We start from the raw sequence: 18,044 nt of genomic DNA on the forward strand, positions 1-18,044 counted from the left end.
ATAAAGCACCTTAAAAACTAATAAAACAGACCAAATTCCTGTACATTTAAAAACAATCAACAAGACAGAGCTAATTTACATAAGAATAGATAAAAACAATGTAATTAAAGAGGCAGATAAACACAGAGAAACATACAATTGAGTCTGTTCAGCACAAGTGCATCTTAAAGCTGAAGTATGTAATGTCTCGTGACACTAATATCGAATTGCAAACATAAACAATGTCAATTTCAAAACTGCTTTCTGAATACGCCCCTCATCTGCTGTTATTTAAACTGTCAGAAAGTCCCGCCCCCAACTCACATCATTGGTTGAGTAACATTAAATTAAACTGGGTCGCACACCGGGTGTGTCTGGTGGTCGACATGGCACTTTCCAAAATTCGAAACAATTATTTTCTACAAAGGTATGCATGTACCATCTATGGCCAGAGTCAAAAGTTCAACTCACATAGTTTTCCATTAAAATTAGACCCAAATATTTATCAAAGGACAAAGATTATTTACTCTAGCATCACTGGATGATATATTGTGTATATACAGTACAGTATACCTTTCATAGCCTACACAATATATTTTCAGTTACAAGTGTATCATTTTGGGGTTTGACAGCTTGAATGAAAGACCAATTCAAGGCTACATAAAGGAAAAATTGCATAATAAACATTGCCATTTCTAATCTTTCAGTTTACACATTTACACCAGTTTCATACACTAACCTGCAAACTCAACAACGTCACTTTGTTCATTCTTGAAGTACAAAAACATTTGTAACTTTGGGCTACCATCAGCTACGCTGTGTTGATACATGTGTCTTTCGACCTGCTCAGTAAATGTAATATCACCCCCTTGTGGTCTCCCATCGCTATTACGCCAGATATTAAAGTAAATTGGAAAGCACACAAATTAGGCTTCTAATTTAAATGTCTGCTAATTTTAATGAATCCGTATCAATTGAAAAATATATAGATAAAATAACGTCCCGATCAGTAATTCATATATCAATATTTTATTACATCCCCAGTCGTAAACCATTCCTCAGCCTTAGGGCAGCAACAGAAAAAAGGTGATCCCCTTTACACTTTAAGTGTAACCGGGGAATATTAAAAAGCAGTTGGTTGGGAGACCTCCGGGTATGTTGGAAGTTAATGAGTTCAGACATATAATCTGGTGCCATTCCATGTAAAGCTTTAAAAACATACAACACCACCTTTTATTGTATTCTGAACTGAACCGTTAATTAGTTAAGAGAGGTCAGGGTTGGTAAAATATGGTCGAAGTATGTTCGGAAATGTATTCATACTACTCGCATGCATACCTAAAGAATGCACTTTATTAATGGCTGAGAAACACGTTCTTTATCAAATCCATTACTGTACATACTCTTGACAATGCCTTTAATATCTGAATTTTGGTCTCTTCTTTAAAAAACACACTTGGTATGCTCTGAGAAAGAGTACTAAATATCTACTACTTAACTGACAGAAATTTCTCCAGATGTTTCCTTTAAGAGAATGAAAGCTGTTCTGTAGTAACACCCTGATGTTGTGTATATAGTTTATAAGGGGATTAACAGCCCACAGCATGCTCTGTGAAAGCTTTCTCTCTGCCGTTATAAAGCAGAGCCTGTAGAGAGGAATGAATGCTGTTCTGTGTTCACTCAGAGTCAGTGGCTGATAGCATCTCTGCAGGCTCCTTCACATTAACAGAGAGACATGTCTGTAACGGACTGATGCCAGACAAAAGAAACCCCATTATTGCTCTCTCTTAGTCTTTCATACAATGACATTCTGATGTATAACTCTTTATGTTCACCTGCACTGAATCAATCTTTGTTTGGAGCTTTTGCAGCTCTTTCTTTCCTACATAAGCACCCTATATGAAAAATTCATTGCTCTGGAAACTTAAGGGCTTTCTCTCAGCTATTTTTCATTTAAGGACTACTTTTGTCTCAGATGTTTCCCACAATTACTTTGGACAAATACAAATGAGATTGACAATGTGGAAATAATAGCTCAGATAATTTAGTCTTGGACAGATTTGATGAGCTGGACTAAATTTGAGATATCCCTGCTGAAAACAACATCTTAAACCTGGTGGTTTGGTGGTCTTAGCTGGTTTAAGGAGGTCTAGCTGCTATCCCATCCTGGCCTAGATGGTTTTCAGCTGGTTTAGCTTATTGGCCAGTTGGGCTGCAACTCACGATTATATTGATAATCGACTAATCTGGCGATTATTAGTACGATTATTCGACTATTCGGGCGATTATTGCAGGAATTAATCATTAACTCTTAACCAACTATTCAGCTTGTGCCTTGACTTAATAGGTTGTTTTAAACATGCTTACTAAAAAATAAAGAGGACAAAATCATCTTTTAAAAATACCTCTAAATGACATTTACTGAATTGCAAGGAAAACAATTATTACATTTAATTCAGCAAAAATCACTGCAAGAAAATCCTTTTGTTATCAAGTTTTTGTCTTGTTTTCCATTTAAAATGATCTAAAAATCCTTGAAAGAAGATACATTTACTTGAGAAGCAATATATAATATATTTAGACTTACTTTCAGAGATTGTATGTTGAATGTAAGTGGAGTTTGAGATATTATTTTGGAAAACAAGACAAAAAAGACTAATCAAAGAAGTATTTTGTTGCATTGCATAATGGGCTAAGACTCTCTTCGTATAGCTGCGTATAGCCAATTTTCTTCACGATAAGAAGGGGCGGCTGTGGCTCAGTTGGTAGAGCGGGTCGGCCACTAATTGCAGGGTTGGCGGTTCGATTCCTGGCCCACACGACTCCACATGCCGAAGTGTCCTTGGGCAACCCCAAGTTGCTCCCAATGGCAGGCTAGCGCCTTGCATGGCAGCTCTGCCGGCGTTGGTGTATGAATGTGAGTGTGAATGTGAGTGTGAATGGGTGAATGGGATGTAGTGTAAAGCACTTTGGTAACCTCAAAGGTTAAAAAAAAGGTGGTATATAAGTGCAGACCATAAGTTACACACCGTGACACATACAGTGTATTATGATTCAATACGTCACGAGCCATCACGTTAAAATCTAGCTGCAGCAAACGCATGTGAGGGACCATAGCGTCCCCGTGCCGGAGTGTGCGTCAGAGAAATGCCAGTTTTGGAGTTTATTTACATAACCCACGTCATTATTATTTTAACTTCAATAAAGGATGCATTAAAGATATAACGCCGGGGTGTTTCCTTTTTAGACGCTCTGACATGCCAGTTTTGCTTCATCAGAATGCCAGATCCAGCTCCGCTTTATTTCAAGATGACACTACTTCTGTATTTACATATTTTGTATTTTTGCATTATAATACCCTCATACGTTGCACATCACCTTTTAGACTGTTTGTAATGTTTGGACTGTAAGATCTGTTTTCTTTCTCTCCTCAATCAGGCTGTGCTGCTCTCACATGCCGTGATTAGAGTTGCATATGATCTCATGTTATGTTAAATGAGATCAAACGACTATTCGACAATGAAGATTTTTTAAATGTTGTATTTTTTTATTGTCGACGTTGATGATAACTTAGTTTCAGCCCTATTGGCCAGCTGGTGTCCCAGCCTAACCAGCTGACAAGTCCTCAAGAACACCAACAAACTAAACCAGCCTGACAAAGGAAAACAAATCAGAGTTTCGATTTGCTCTCCTTTGTTTTAATCTCTTTGGTGTCTTGGAGAAACAGCTGAGATATTAAAAAGATCTAATTTGTGATTTTTCTTTCCTACGGGATATATTGGCAGATACTGCCGGGCAACGGGTGTAAAACGAGCCGCTACTATGTGGAATGAGTGGGAACTGTGATCAAGTGGAGCCAATTGTATTAGGTGAAGTTCTCAAATCTCTTAACTTGGATGTTAGATAATGCAACATGATGAACTTACTGCTCCAATGAGTTGAACTAAACTTTGTCTCAGTGCTAAAATCATGCCAAACACTTAAACGATTTAAATATAGCATCATCTGTCTGCCTTTCTAAACAATTATCTTTGCTGCTGGAGTGTTTTTATAAGAATCATCATATTCAGTCCATGGAGGAAGAATGTTTTCCAGTCTATTTTTCATCATCTGCTGGAGGACAATTACATATCTAGCCTGCCTTTTGAAATCTCATATTGATGTTTCATTTATTATGCACAGCTTGAGATGACTGCTGTGGAAAAAGGAGCAAATTGGCATAACATGTTTGAAATCTATATGAAAGTAATCTGTTTTCGTATGCTGCACAGATCTCACATAGTACGCCGGTTATTCACACTGCTACAGGCATAGATTAGATGCAATTGAACAAAATCGTATAAATATTAGTAATATCATATTTAGACATTATTACACAGCTGTCTGGTACACTTGTTTCTGATTGTCATTCGCAACATTCTGTGGTCAAATATTTATTTCTATAATGACAGCTAAACTGAATAATTCCCTGTTGTTCCAGGCAGCTGATATCCTACATACAGTGTGCCAGCTGTGATAGTTTCTTGTCTGTCATATCTCTTTCTACTCGCATAATAAAAAAACAAAATCTCAAATGAATATTTCAAATAAATTTATTGATTAGTTTAGTAACTAATAGTGCTGTCAATTGATTCAAATTTGTAATGTATTTAATTGCATGATATGCCAATTAATTAATAAAGTTATCCACAATTAAGCGCATATTACATTTATGCATTTGGCAGATGCTTTTATTCAAAGTGACTTGCTGTTATTAGATATTTTATTTGTTTTTAATTTTTTAATAGCATACATAAAAGTTTGCTAAGAAAGCCTCTCAAGTAACAATAATTCACTATATAATTAAAATTATTATAAATAGTTATTCTTAATTATATTATATAGTACTGTGCAAATAGTTAAATAGATAAATGGTTTTCATTGATCAGTTAACATCATACAAAATCCAGTAAACTTAAAAAAGCTAAATCAGTATTTGGTGTGGCCACCTTTTGCCTTCAAAACAGCCCCAATTCTCCTAGGCACACCTGGACACAGTTTTATTTGGTTGTTGGCTGATCGGATGTTCCAAGCTTCTTGGAGAATTTGCCACAGTTCTTCTATCTATTTAATCTGTCTCGATTGCTTCTGTCTCTTCATTTAATCCCAAACTGACTCGATGTTCAGTGGGGGACTCTTTTGCAGGGCTCCCTGTTCTTCTATTCTATTTGCAAAAGTAATGTTTGGGAGTCTAACATGTATATTTCCTAATGACACACTAAAGCAGAAGATATAAATAACCATCTTAAAACAAATGTTTTTGTTAAACATCTGATAGTGTGTGCTCTAGCTTATGCACCATACTGTTTATTATAAAGATATATAATTCAGATGCATTAAGTGCATTACATTATTGTGGCAGATAAGTAAAGAAATTTTATGACAATGCAAAAAGAAGGCAATATATTGTTTATTTCCATATAAATGAACATAAGCCTGTCATTGGACTGTAGTCCACAGGAGTCCAATTTGCAGTTGAATTTGTCAATCTCTCCGAGATTTATTCTAAGGGCTTTTCAATGTTAATGTACACATGCATCAGACGGACACTTTTGGACCATCTCAGTTTGGTTGCATCACGTCATAAAACAGCGTTTTTAGTTTGCTGTGTCAAGTTAATATAGTTTGGAACGAGATCCCATCATTTGGAATTGCACTCAGTCCAGAACCCGACAACGCATTCTCATCTTGTGCTGTCACATTAGTGTTAAGCAGCCTGAGTGTGGTTTGCTATACAGCTGGAGTTTCGCTTACTGCCCCCTGCTGAAAGCTGATTAATTGCACCGAATAAACACGTTAAATCTATAGCTCTAATAACTATCCATGTGATAAACTGAATAATGCATTTAGACATTATCAAACAATAAATCCTGACCAGGTGATCAGGACCTTTATGCAAAGTGTATGATGTGTCCATCTAGAAATAGTATGCTGCACAATATATGTCAGGGGTCCAGAACAGAAAAACTGAAGCATGTAGAGTAATTGCTGATATATTAGGACTTCATCACCCAAGATGCTGTGTGCCAGATGAAGTTATTCTTCAGGAGCAGATAATCCTGTGACCTAGTAGCCTACAGAAGCACTTCCTGCTCACAGGCGGGATTTCTGGCAGGTCCTGTACTTAAGAGACACCAGGGGGAACTCCAGAGAAGAGTAAACACTTGAAAGCCATGACTATTTTTCAGCACCATGAGTTTCATTTACCGCTGTTTGAGGGTAAAATGTGCCCTCTGGTTTTGGGTTTCTTCACTTCTAAAGAGCAGCTTTTGAGCATGGAAGGAAATATTTAACCATTTAAAGTAGGGCTGTCAATCCATTCATTTTTAATCAAAATACATGATCAAATGAATCGCATATGTCAATATTTACCCATCAATAAAGATAATTTAGTATATAATAATTAAAATGTTTCTTAAAAAAGTAGCTCTTCGAGGAGCAATTATTAATACACTTGTAGAGACAGTGCGGTGTCACGCACCCAAACACAAAACACCCAGAGTAACACTAAAATGATGCAATAAAAATATCTAAACTGTATAAAATATACCATAGAGCACCCCAATGTACATAATGATTTTAAAAATAAGAAGAAAAATAACTATACCCATAAAATATAATGAAATGTGATGGGTCATGCAGGGACTTCTGGGAACTCCTAGTTATTGATTTTCATTGTAATTTTACATTGTAAATACTATATACATTTTTACCATTTATTGTACAGTAAAATCATAATTTTTACTTCTAAAAAAAACACACAGTTTGTCCAATATGAGGTCAAATTATTTTAGTCTTGTTAAATCTATGGTCGTTTTTTACAGTATTTGATTAAGGTAATAACGCGTTAACCAATAAAAGTTTTTATAGTTTTATTTTTTATTCTTTTACCGTTAAAATTACAGAAATTTTTTACAGTGTAGGAGCATTTCCATATTATAGAATTTACATATGGATCAGGGGCAATTTTTTTTAACATGCTATTTTTCATATGATTACATTTCATTTATTTACATTTACGCATTTGGCAGACGCTTTTATCCAAAGCGACTTACAGTGCACTTATTACAGGGACAATCCCCCCGGAGCAACCTGGAGTTAAGTGCCTTGCTCAAGGACACAATGGTGGTGGCTGTGGGGATCAAACCAGCAACCTCCCGATTACCAGTTATGTGCTTTAGCCCACTACACCACCACCACTCCTATGTATCTACCTATGTATTTTTGATTAAATACACTAAATTAAAGCATTAAATAGACAGCCACGATTTCAAGTCAATATTACATCAAAATGGACTATTTATTTTCTTAATACAGATTCTTGGTCTTATTGTGCAAGATTAATCAGTGTATGTTATTCTAAAGAGAGAAAAAAATGGTCTTCATAATCTGTAATTAAAATTGAATAACTTGCGCTGCCTCTGTAACGAGTTTCTTTTTCATTTGACATCACACTAGACCACACAGGCTATTTGATAATGTTAACCAATTGCCAAATATCTATTTAATCATTGTTTTAGGCTACTGCTTTTCTAAAATCTTGCCAAAAGTTTACACAGTAATTCAAAGTGGATTAAGTTAATAAAATAAAAGTTACAGAAATAACCGCACATAGTGATAGATATGAAAAAGAGAGGTATCATTGGGATTGCATGGAAATGCTTATTTATTTTTCTTTTTGAATATTCTTTTTCACTTGTACATTTCAGAAGTAAAAGAACTTTATTTTGACTAACCTTTTGCACAAAAAAAGTGCTTTCAGTTTGTTTAGGAATTCAGTTCTTACAGAAAGTGTTATATTTATTATTATTTATTTTTTGCTTAAAATGACCCCATTCTGAGGAATCACACTTGTCTCTGTGACAACTATAAGGTCTATAAACAGCAAAAAGGAGCTCACGCATTTTAGCTCATCAAAAAACTCACCACTCAGAAACACACTCTGCCTGTCAGTCATTTCGTACATTTGGGATTGCTGACATGCCTTTGGATGGTAGGGTTTCTGAGATTTTGTTTATTTGTGATGCTTCTTATTAGTTCATCATTATATTAAGTACTCAGAAAAGGCAAAAAAAGTCTTTGTGGAATATGACCGCGATTTTGATTTCTAATTGTAATTCTCTCTCCATCCCCACCTTCCTTCCTCGTCCTCTCTTTGCTTCCAGGTCTACCACGCTACCTCAGTCAGCCAGAATCTGGATCGGTTCACGTCGGTGACAGTCATGTGTTGAGCTGTGAGGTGAACTCTGAGCTGGTGTCTTTCATTCGCTGGGAGCAAGACAAAGATCCGGTTAAGCTGGATGAGAGAGTCTTCACACTTCCCAGTGGAGCGCTTGTCATCAGTAACATCACAGAGGCAGATGCAGGACTGTACCGTTGTGTGATCGAGAACGCTGGGCCTACTAAGACCAGTGACGAGGCACAATTACACGTACTGCCTAGTAAGAACTTTCACTGATCTCAAAAACATCATTTGATAAATGTAAATTAACTTCAGCTTTGATCGTTCACGTTATGACTAATTTACAAATGACAAAAATGGCCTTATGTGTGATTTAAAGCTGAATTGTGTTTCTTTTAAATACTTTTTTAAAATACTTTAATTTATCCCAGCTTAATATGTGGAGAAAAATATAAGAAAGCCATTTTTAGGTAAATTTTCTTGAAAACTGTAAACACTGTGTCTCTGTAAAGCTATAAAAAGTGCTCTGTTTGTTTGAGCGGTCTGTTCGTCCAGACACAACAACAATGACGGGTGTGTGTTGTGAAATATGTTTAAAAACAATGTTTTTGCCATTTCATTCGGTGGCGTCAATGACAAAGAAATCGCATACTTCAGCTTTAACTTTCAAACTGGAATAGTAATTTTTTTGTTTTATTATTTATTAACTTTTCATGTGACAACACTGAAGAAATTACACTTTGCTACAATGTAAAGTAGTGAGTGTACAGCTTGTATAACTGTAAATTTGCTGTCCCCTCAAAATAACTCAACACACAGCCATTAATGTCTAAACCGCTGGCAACAAAAGTGAGTACATCCCTGAGTAAAAATGTCCAAATTGGGCCCAAAGTGTCAATATTTTGTGTGGCCACCATTATTTTCCAGCACTGCTTTAACCCTCTTGGGCATGGAGTTCACCAGATCTTCACAGTTTGCCACTGGAGTCCTCTTCCACTCCTCCATGACGACATCACAGAGCTGGTGGATGTTAGACACCTTGTGCTCCTCCACCTTCCGTTTGAGGATGCCCCACAGATGCTCAATAGGGTTTAGGTCTGGAGACATGCTTGGCCAGTCCATCACCTTCACCCTTAGCTTCTTTAGCAAGGCAGTGGTCATCTTGGAGGTGTGTTTGGGGTCGTTATCATGCTGGAATACTGCCCTGCGGCCCAGTCTCCGAAGGGAGGGGATCATGCTCTGCTTCAGTATGTCACAGTACATGTTGGCATTCATGGTTCCCTCAATGAACTGTAGCTCCCCAGTGCCGGCAGCACTCATGCAGCCCCAGACCATGACACTCCCACCACCATACTTGACTGTAGGCAAGACACACTTGTCTTTGTACTCCTCACCTGGTTTCTGCTACACATGCTTGACACCATCTGAACCAAATAAGTTTATCTTGGTCTCATCAGACCACAGGACATGGTTCCAGTAATCCATGTCCTTAGTCTGCTTGTCTTCAGCAAACTGTTTGCGGTGTCATCGCTCTCACACTCCCTCATACTGGTCATTGGAAGTTCAATATGGCACCTCATGGCTTTCTTGTGCATCATCTTTAGAAGAGGCTTCCTTATGGGACGACAGCCATGTAGACCAATTTGATGCAGTGTGCGGCGTATGGTCTGAGCACTGACAGGCTGACCCCACACCCCTTCAACCTCTGCAGCAATGCTGGCAGCACTCATACATCTATTTCCCAAAGACAACCTCTGGATATAACACTGAGCATGTGCACTCAGCTTCTTTGGTCGACCATGGCGAGGCCTGTTCTGAGTGGAACCTGTCCTGTTAAACCGCTGTATGGTCTTGGCCACCGTGCTGCAGCTCAGTGTCAGGGCCTTGGCAATCTTCTTATAGCCTAGGCCATCTTTATGTAGAGCAACAATTATTTTTTTTAGATCCTCAGAGAGTTCTTTGCTATGAGGTGCCATGTTAAACTTCCAGTGACCAGTATGAGGGAGTGTGAGAGCGATGACACCAAATTTAACACACCTGCTGCCCATTCACACCTGAGACCTTGTAACACTAACGAGTCACATGACACCAGGGAGGGAAAATGGCTAATTGGGCCCAATTTGGACATTTTCACTTAGGGGTGTACTCACTTTTGTTTAGTGTTTAGACATTAAATTTAATGTTTAATGTTTTAATGGCTGTGTGTTGAGTTATTTTGAGGGGACAGCAAATTGACACTGTTATACAAGCTGTACACTCACTACTTTACATTGTAGCAAAGTGTCATTTCTTCAGTGTTGTCACATGAAAAGATATAATCAAATATTTACAAAAATGTGAGGGGTGTACTCACTTTTGTGAGATACTGTGTATATGTATGTATGTATACATATATATATATATATATATATATACTCACCTAAAGAATTATTAGGAACACCTGTTCAATTTCTCATTAATGCAATTATCTAATCAACCAATCACATGGCAGTTGCTTCAATGCATTTAGGGGTGTGGTCCTGGTCAAGACAATCTCCTGAACTCCAAACTGAATGTCAGAATGGGAAAGAAAGGTGATTTAAGCAATTTTGAGTGTGGCATGGTTGTTGGTGCCAGACGGGCCGGTCTGAGTATTTCACAATCTGCTCAGTTACTGGGATTTTCACGCACAACCATTTCTATGGTTTACAAAGAATGGTGTGAAAAGGGAAAAACATCCAGTATGCGGCAGTCCTGTGGGCTGAAAATGCCTTGTTGATGCTAGAGGTCAGAGGAGAATGGGCCGACTGATTCAAGCTGATAGAAGAGCAACTTTGCCTGAAATAACCACTCGTTACAACCGAGGTATGCAGCAAAGCATTTGTGAAGCCACAACACGCACAACCTTGAGGCGGATGGGCTACAACAGCAGAAGACCCCACCGGGTACCACTCATCTCCACTACAAATAGGAAAAAGAGGCTACAATTTGCAAGAGCTCACCAAAATTGGACAGTTGAAGACTGGAAAAATGTTGCCTGGTCTGATGAGTCTCGATTTCTGTTGAGACATTCAGATGGTAGAGTCAAAATTTGGCATAAACAGAATGAGAACATGGATCCATCATGCCTTGTTACCACTGTGCAGGCTGGTGGTGGTGGTGTAATGGTGTGGGGGATGTTTTCTTGGCACACTTTAGGCCCCTTAGTGCCAATTGGGCATCGTTTAAATGCCACAGCCTACCTGAGCATTGTTTCTGACCATGTCCATCCCTTTATGGCCACCATGTACCCATCCTCTGATGGCTACTTCCAGCAGGATAATGCACCATGTCACAAAGCACGAATCATTTCAAATTGGTTTCTTGAACATGACAATGAGTTCACTGTACTAAAATGCCCCCCACAGTCACCAGATCTCAACCCAATAGAGCATCTTTGGGATGTGGTGGAACGGGAGCTTCGTGCCCTGGATGTGCATCCCACAAATCTCCATCAACTGCAAGATGCTATCCTATAAATATGGGCCAACATTTCTAAAGAATGCTTTCAGCACCTTGTTGAATCAATGCCACGTAGAATTAAGGCAGTTCTGAAGGCGAAAGGGGGTCAAACACAGTATTAGGATGGTGTTCCTAATAATCCTTTAGGTGAGTGTATATATATATATAGTATATATATATACACACACACACAGTTAGTTCCAGTCCTCGAATCTGATTGGACGAGAGACGTTCCATGAGCACTGATGGTCTGACACCATCAGCACTCGGACGCTTCCCTGTGTGTATCACTCCGCTTGTGTTCGTGACATTCTAAACTAAAGTGCAAGAGCAGTGCAGATGTGTTAAGAGATTCTGTTTTTTTTACATTACATATGTTAGCCAGCAGGTGGTGGAAAAAGATCAGTTTTGTGTGTAATATGAGCCAGTTAGGTGATGTGTTGTGAATCTGCATCAGCCGTTTACATACAACAGCTCTTTGTGATTGCTTACTACACTACACTACACTTACTAAAGCTAGGAAATAGCTTTAAATGAACAACTTCAGCATTACGGCTCATCACAGCTGAGAGACAGACTGATTAATTACACAATGGTTGCTGTTTAAAATGGCAGAGGACATTGCGGTTTCTATAGTGATTGACTCTTGTGCACCGGCTACCGTGAAATAGGGAGAACAACCCCACTTGTCCATCCTTGTTTATCCAATAACTTGTTAGAAACAGCACAAGCCGTGAAACTATTTCTGAAGTGATATTTTTGAATTACTAATGAAGGCTTGGACGCATCATTTCTGATTCTGATTCTGATCTGCTGCATAAAAATTCGTTTTTATGACCGTTCTCAGTTTTTCCTAATTTCTTTTTAAATGTACTTGTTCATTGAACTGTTGTATATAAGCAATATCACACTCGCAATTGTGCTATATGGCCCTAAATCAGCACTGATGTGATTACCTACAGCAATCGGCCTGCTGCCGAATCAATTCTGATGTAGGGCCATATCGCACTCTTTCTCGTGTGATATTACCGGTACTTAAATATATAAAAAATCTTACCCCATTGGCAAATAGCTTTTAGGCATGCCTTGTTTTAAGCATAAATGTTACTAAATTTTGTTAGACTTCTCTGAAAAATGTTTAACTGAAATCTTATCTGTTTAGATATTTTTATAGAAAAACAATGCAGTGCACCACCAGTCAAATGTTTGGACACACCTACACACTCTATATTTTTTGCTTTTCCTGAACTTTTCCTAAATACCAAACTAGCTTAAATCAGCTAAGACCAGCAAACCACCTTTTTTCAACTGGGAAAGCATACGTTCCTTTGCATTACTGACAGCAAAATGAAAGACCTCAGTGCTCTTGTGATTTTTCATGAGTTCTCCCATTGAAACAAACAATCACAAAGAGAGAGCGATTTAAAGAAGGTCTCCTAGAGCAGCATGGCCACATGTGGTGTTATTAAAGAGAACAATATGATTCATGCTGAAGCTAAAGGGCACCGAGCTCTTTAGTGCCTGAAATCCAGCATTCAGATGTATTTTGCGAGTTAAGCTTGAGCACTGAGTGAGAAATAAGAGAACATAAATCAAGCCTGAAGCATTGTCTCCTGCTGAGGTTATCACACTTAACATGGATCAGAAGGCATTCGGTTTTGCAAAATAATGCCGTAATATACAAAGAGAGAAATGAAATTCTTTATACTTTACTTCCTCCCTGAGGTAAATAAACACTTTTTACAGTGAGTGGTACAAATTATGTGCAGATACAACAGAGTGCAACAAGGCTTTTTCCAACCGTCTTGGTTTCGGAAGTGTTTTTCTCTGTCATTTTTTTCACTAAAATCATTCATAAAATGTTCAAAGCCATGAACCAAACCATCCAGCTCTGAGATGAATCACAACATTACACATTTTAAAATGAAGCAACAAAGTATTTGAAAATCAGACAAAAAGGCAAAGGTGCAAGTCTTTAAAGGAATATTCCAGGTGTTGTACAAGTTAAGCTCATATTCATATTATTCAACACTATTGTGTCTTGTGGCTATACTTTTAAAACAGTGAGTGTTTTAGCATTAACCGATTGGCCCCATTCACTTCCATTTTTCCTCCCCTTTTCTCCCCAATATGGAATGCCCAATTCCCAATGCGCTCTAAGTCCTTGTGGTGGCGTAGTGACTCGCCTCAATCCGGGTTCTGGAGGACGAATCTCAGTTGCCTCCGCGTCTGAGACGTCAATCCGAGTCACTCAGCACGCGCTGGATTCGAACATGTGACTTGTAAAGAAAAGAAGGCACAGGTCGAAATGTTATTTTGTGGTAATCAACATTATGCCACAAATGCTGTCGATTGAGCTTAAAGGAATAGTTCACCCAAAAATTTCAATTTGCTGATAATTTACTCACTCTCAGGCCATCCAAGATGTGTCTGAGTTTCTGTCTTCATCAAAACAGAATTTCATTTCAGGCCTCCTCCTTTAAAAAATGCAAGTGAATGTACTCCAAAATGCACATTTAGGGTGCATCAAAATAATCCAAACAACTCCAGTTGATAAATAAAGTTCCTCTGAACCCAAACGATTGATTCCCGTACATCTCCGTGACTTACGCTCATAAGAGGGATGACGTAAGCTCATTGGTAAGGTCACGCGTCACATGGAGGAGGAGGCAGGAAGCCCGTCAACCCACAGACCAAGTGCCATTCACAAATCAAAACAGTCCAAAACAATTTCAAAACAATATAAAATAAAATACAAATAATTTCCAAATAATAATACAAAAAAAAACAATGTATTCATTGATGCACTTCCTGACTCCTCCACGTGACGCGTGACCTTACTAACAAGCTTACGTCATCCCTCTCATGAGCGTAAGTCACAGAGATGTATGGGAGCGAACATTTGTGGTTAAAAAGTATATAAAGTATTGTTTTGTTTCTCAAAACAAGATGTTTCAGCTGGGCGGTAACTATAAATGCTCTTTTTAGACCAAGGTGGAAGTTTTGAAAAAAATGTCTAAATATCAAAGAAAATTGTATTCTTCATTTCATAACCCCTTTAATGTTAATCGGTCAAAACTGGTCACTCTTTCACTCCATCAAAAGTGGCCATTTCTCATTATACAGCTTCTGAAGTGAAGGATAGAGGTGGCCATTAACTAACTGTGCATGCATTTCTTTCTTTTGTACAGAAACGGGTGAGGAGAGGAGCCTCGAGTTCCTGCAGGAGCCTCAGTCTGTGTCTAAAGTCGTGGGAGAGAACGTGCTTCTTCCCTGTGTGGTGACTGGATATTCCACAGATGGATATGTCCGATGGATGCACAAAGACCAGCTCATTGAGGAGAGGTATGTGAGTGAATTGGACTAACAGCAATGTCCCCTCCCCACTCAAAGCATTGCAGAATTACTCCACTCCAATTCCTCTCCAGGTTTTCTGTTACACTCCTCACTGTCAATGGTTAAAGAAACTCAACTCTGGGTTCACTTCATAAATTATACTCTGATTCTACTTGCACCACTCACCAGAGAGAGAGTGGATGGATACTGTGCTATTAATAGCAGATCCAGATGTCTGCGCCCTCAATCAGACAGCCATTATCAAGTGGTTGGCAGTAACAGGGTATTGAGTCCTCCGTTTCTTGCCAGTGTGATGAACATGAGCTTTGAGTCCTGCTGTGGCAGCAGTGTCACTTTTCGAGATTAGTGTGTGTGTGTGTATGTGTCTGCTGATAAACTGGCACACAGCCCCGTCCCAGCTGCCTGTGTAAATAATTAGAGCGACGGTGCCTGCCCTTAGAGGTGCAAATGCCAGTCAAGACTGCAAGCATTTAACCACACACACAGTCTCTCACGCCTCTCTCCAGAGTAACACTGCGAGGATGTTCACAGATTAGGCCTTGTCTTGACGCTTCATTCTCATTAGCTGCTTCGTGACCAAAGGGTGTGTGAGACCAAGAGATTGTCATCACCTGATGTTCTCTCTCTCTAATAAGAAAGTGCCAAAAATGTACCAAACTGTCTGCATAGCGATTATTTGATCTAACTGGGATTATTGCGCACTTCAAATACCAATCACTTTTAGTGTTAAAGTAAGGGAATTTTAAGCAAACTTAGAAATGTTTGAAACATTTTTGTGCCTCATTTTCCATTGTTATTGCATTATGCGTGCACTCCAAATGCACTCTGGCCGTCTTACTGACCCACGCTGCGGACCACATGATGATGAGGTGCTCTGATGTGCACACTGTCTGCTGGTGGTTTGCGCCAAACTAGCATTCTGAGATGATATTCTTCTCACCACAGTTGTACAGAGCGGTTATCTGAGTTACCGTAGACTTTGTCAGTTCGAAACAGTCTGGCCATTCTCTGTTGACCTCTCTCATCAACAAGGAGTTTTCGTCCTTTGAACTGACACTCACTGGATGTTTTTTGTTTCTGGTACCATTCGGAGTAAATTCTAGAGACTGTTGTGCGTAAAACTTTCAGGAGATCAGCCGATACAGAAATACTCAAACCAGCCCGTCTGGCAATCAATCATGCCACGGTCCAAATCACTGAGATCAGCTTTTTTCCCCATTCTGATGGTTGAGGTGTACATTAACTGAAGCTCCTGACCCACATCTGAATGATATTATGTACTGTCACATGATTGCCTGATTAGACAATCTACAGTCTCTAGAATTTACTCAGTATGGTGCCAAAAAAACATCCAGTGAGGGGCAGTTCTGTGGATTGAAATGCCTTGTTGATGAGAGAGGTCAACAGAGAATGACCAGACTGGTTCAAACTGACAAAGACTACAGTAACTCAGATAACCGCTCTGTACAATTGTGGTGAGAAGAGGGTGGTGCTGTTTTGGATGCAGAAGGGGGACCAACACAATATTAGAAAGGTGGTTTTAATGGTGTGGCTGATCGTTGTAAAGGTCCAGGATGTACACATTCGACTCGACTGCTCATCCTAGCACAAAGCTTACTCATTTTGTACAACAAATGTCCCAGGCATAATAAACACGGTAGCAGATTTACTGTATGGAGAATAGAAACTTCACCCACAAGCTACTGTATCTCTTTGCATTGTCCGAAAATGCTCTCTCACTTTCATCTGAACCAGTGTCAAAAGCGAAAAAGCACAAGAGAGACCGAGCATGTGCACGATAGTGACTGAACGGCAGCCATAGAAAATAATAATTTTGAGATTTTAACCCTTTGGCCCCGCGAGGAAAAAAAAATCTAAATTTGAATAACTACAGTCTTGACTTACACAAAATAGGTATCTGTTTAAAGCTTAGAAGCTCTACCTTACAATGCATGTAGACATTAATACCACAACTGAACAAGTGCTTTGAAATTTGCTGACGAATCAGAAGTGTTCTGTTTTGATAATTTATAAAAAACATTGCACTTTACATATTATTGTTACCTGTAAAAACATCAAACTCATCAAATAGCCATTGGATCATATGTTGTTTGGAAAGCTCTCAAAGTGTAGAATACAAACAAGTTTTTTTTTTTTTTTACTCTGACAAAAATAAAGCGAGCAATAGCGAAGTGTATGTCTTTGACATGTATGTTTCATGTGAACGGGTGTTGCTCATATGCTGGGTTTTTGATTATAACTTCACAAAAAATAAGCAGAACATAAAATATCACATACCATTACTTGGAGGAGGTGATAATCTTTCAAATGAGCCCATTCAAAAAGTAATCAGTGCATAGATCATTAGAGAACCCACAGGAAGCACAATGTGCACATAGCATCTGGCTATCTGTCAACAAACAGGTTAGCTTTCCTGGATCAGATGATGTCATCGGAAATGCTGCAGATTGGGTTCAGTTTGCTCCAACCAGTGGTGATTGTCCTCCTTATTTGGGCAGAGAGTCATGTGATCAAGCACTCTAATTACATATGGCCACTAGGAGATGTGGCAAGTACTCATTCCCTGCGTTCCAAACGGGATAAATCCACCTCCAAAGGGCACTTTGAAGGGGGAACGATTGTAGCCACCATGTTGAAGGGACGTTCCAAACCGAAGGGCTCATAAATAGCTGCTTCGAAGGGCCCTTTGAAACGGGCGTTAACGTAGGGTTCAACAGATGGACACTTTACTGCCAAGCGGACCGGAACCGGAGCATATGTCACAGATTTGGAGGTTTGCCTAATGTAATTTAGTTTAAATTAAACCAGCTGCAAATGTGATCTGTTTCTATGAACAAAATCTTGTGGCATCCCTTCATCTCTATAGTCTATAAAAGTTTTTAATTATTATAAAAAACTAATAAATAAAATTTTAAACCCTTGGCCTTTTGTTTGAAACTGGTTAATGCTTAATGCTAGTGTTATTTTAATGTAAATTCGCTGGATC

At 38.7% G+C, this 18,044-nt stretch overlaps 1 protein-coding gene across 2 annotated transcripts in view; it reads left to right on the forward strand.

The window, feature by feature from the left end:
* LOC127659114 (neogenin-like) overlaps positions 1-18,044 on the forward strand; it is a 238,636-nt gene that overhangs the window by 114,592 nt on the left and 106,000 nt on the right. For both annotated transcript variants that reach the window (XM_052148772.1, XM_052148781.1), the window contains exons 3-4: positions 8,184-8,459; positions 14,872-15,025. In XM_052148772.1, coding sequence (XP_052004732.1) covers positions 8,184-8,459; positions 14,872-15,025 — 430 coding nt within the window. The remainder of the gene's footprint in view (positions 1-8,183; positions 8,460-14,871; positions 15,026-18,044) is intronic.

Source organism: Xyrauchen texanus, chromosome 2, assembly GCF_025860055.1.
Source record: "Xyrauchen texanus isolate HMW12.3.18 chromosome 2, RBS_HiC_50CHRs, whole genome shotgun sequence".
Classification (NCBI taxonomy): domain Eukaryota; kingdom Metazoa; phylum Chordata; class Actinopteri; order Cypriniformes; family Catostomidae; genus Xyrauchen; species Xyrauchen texanus.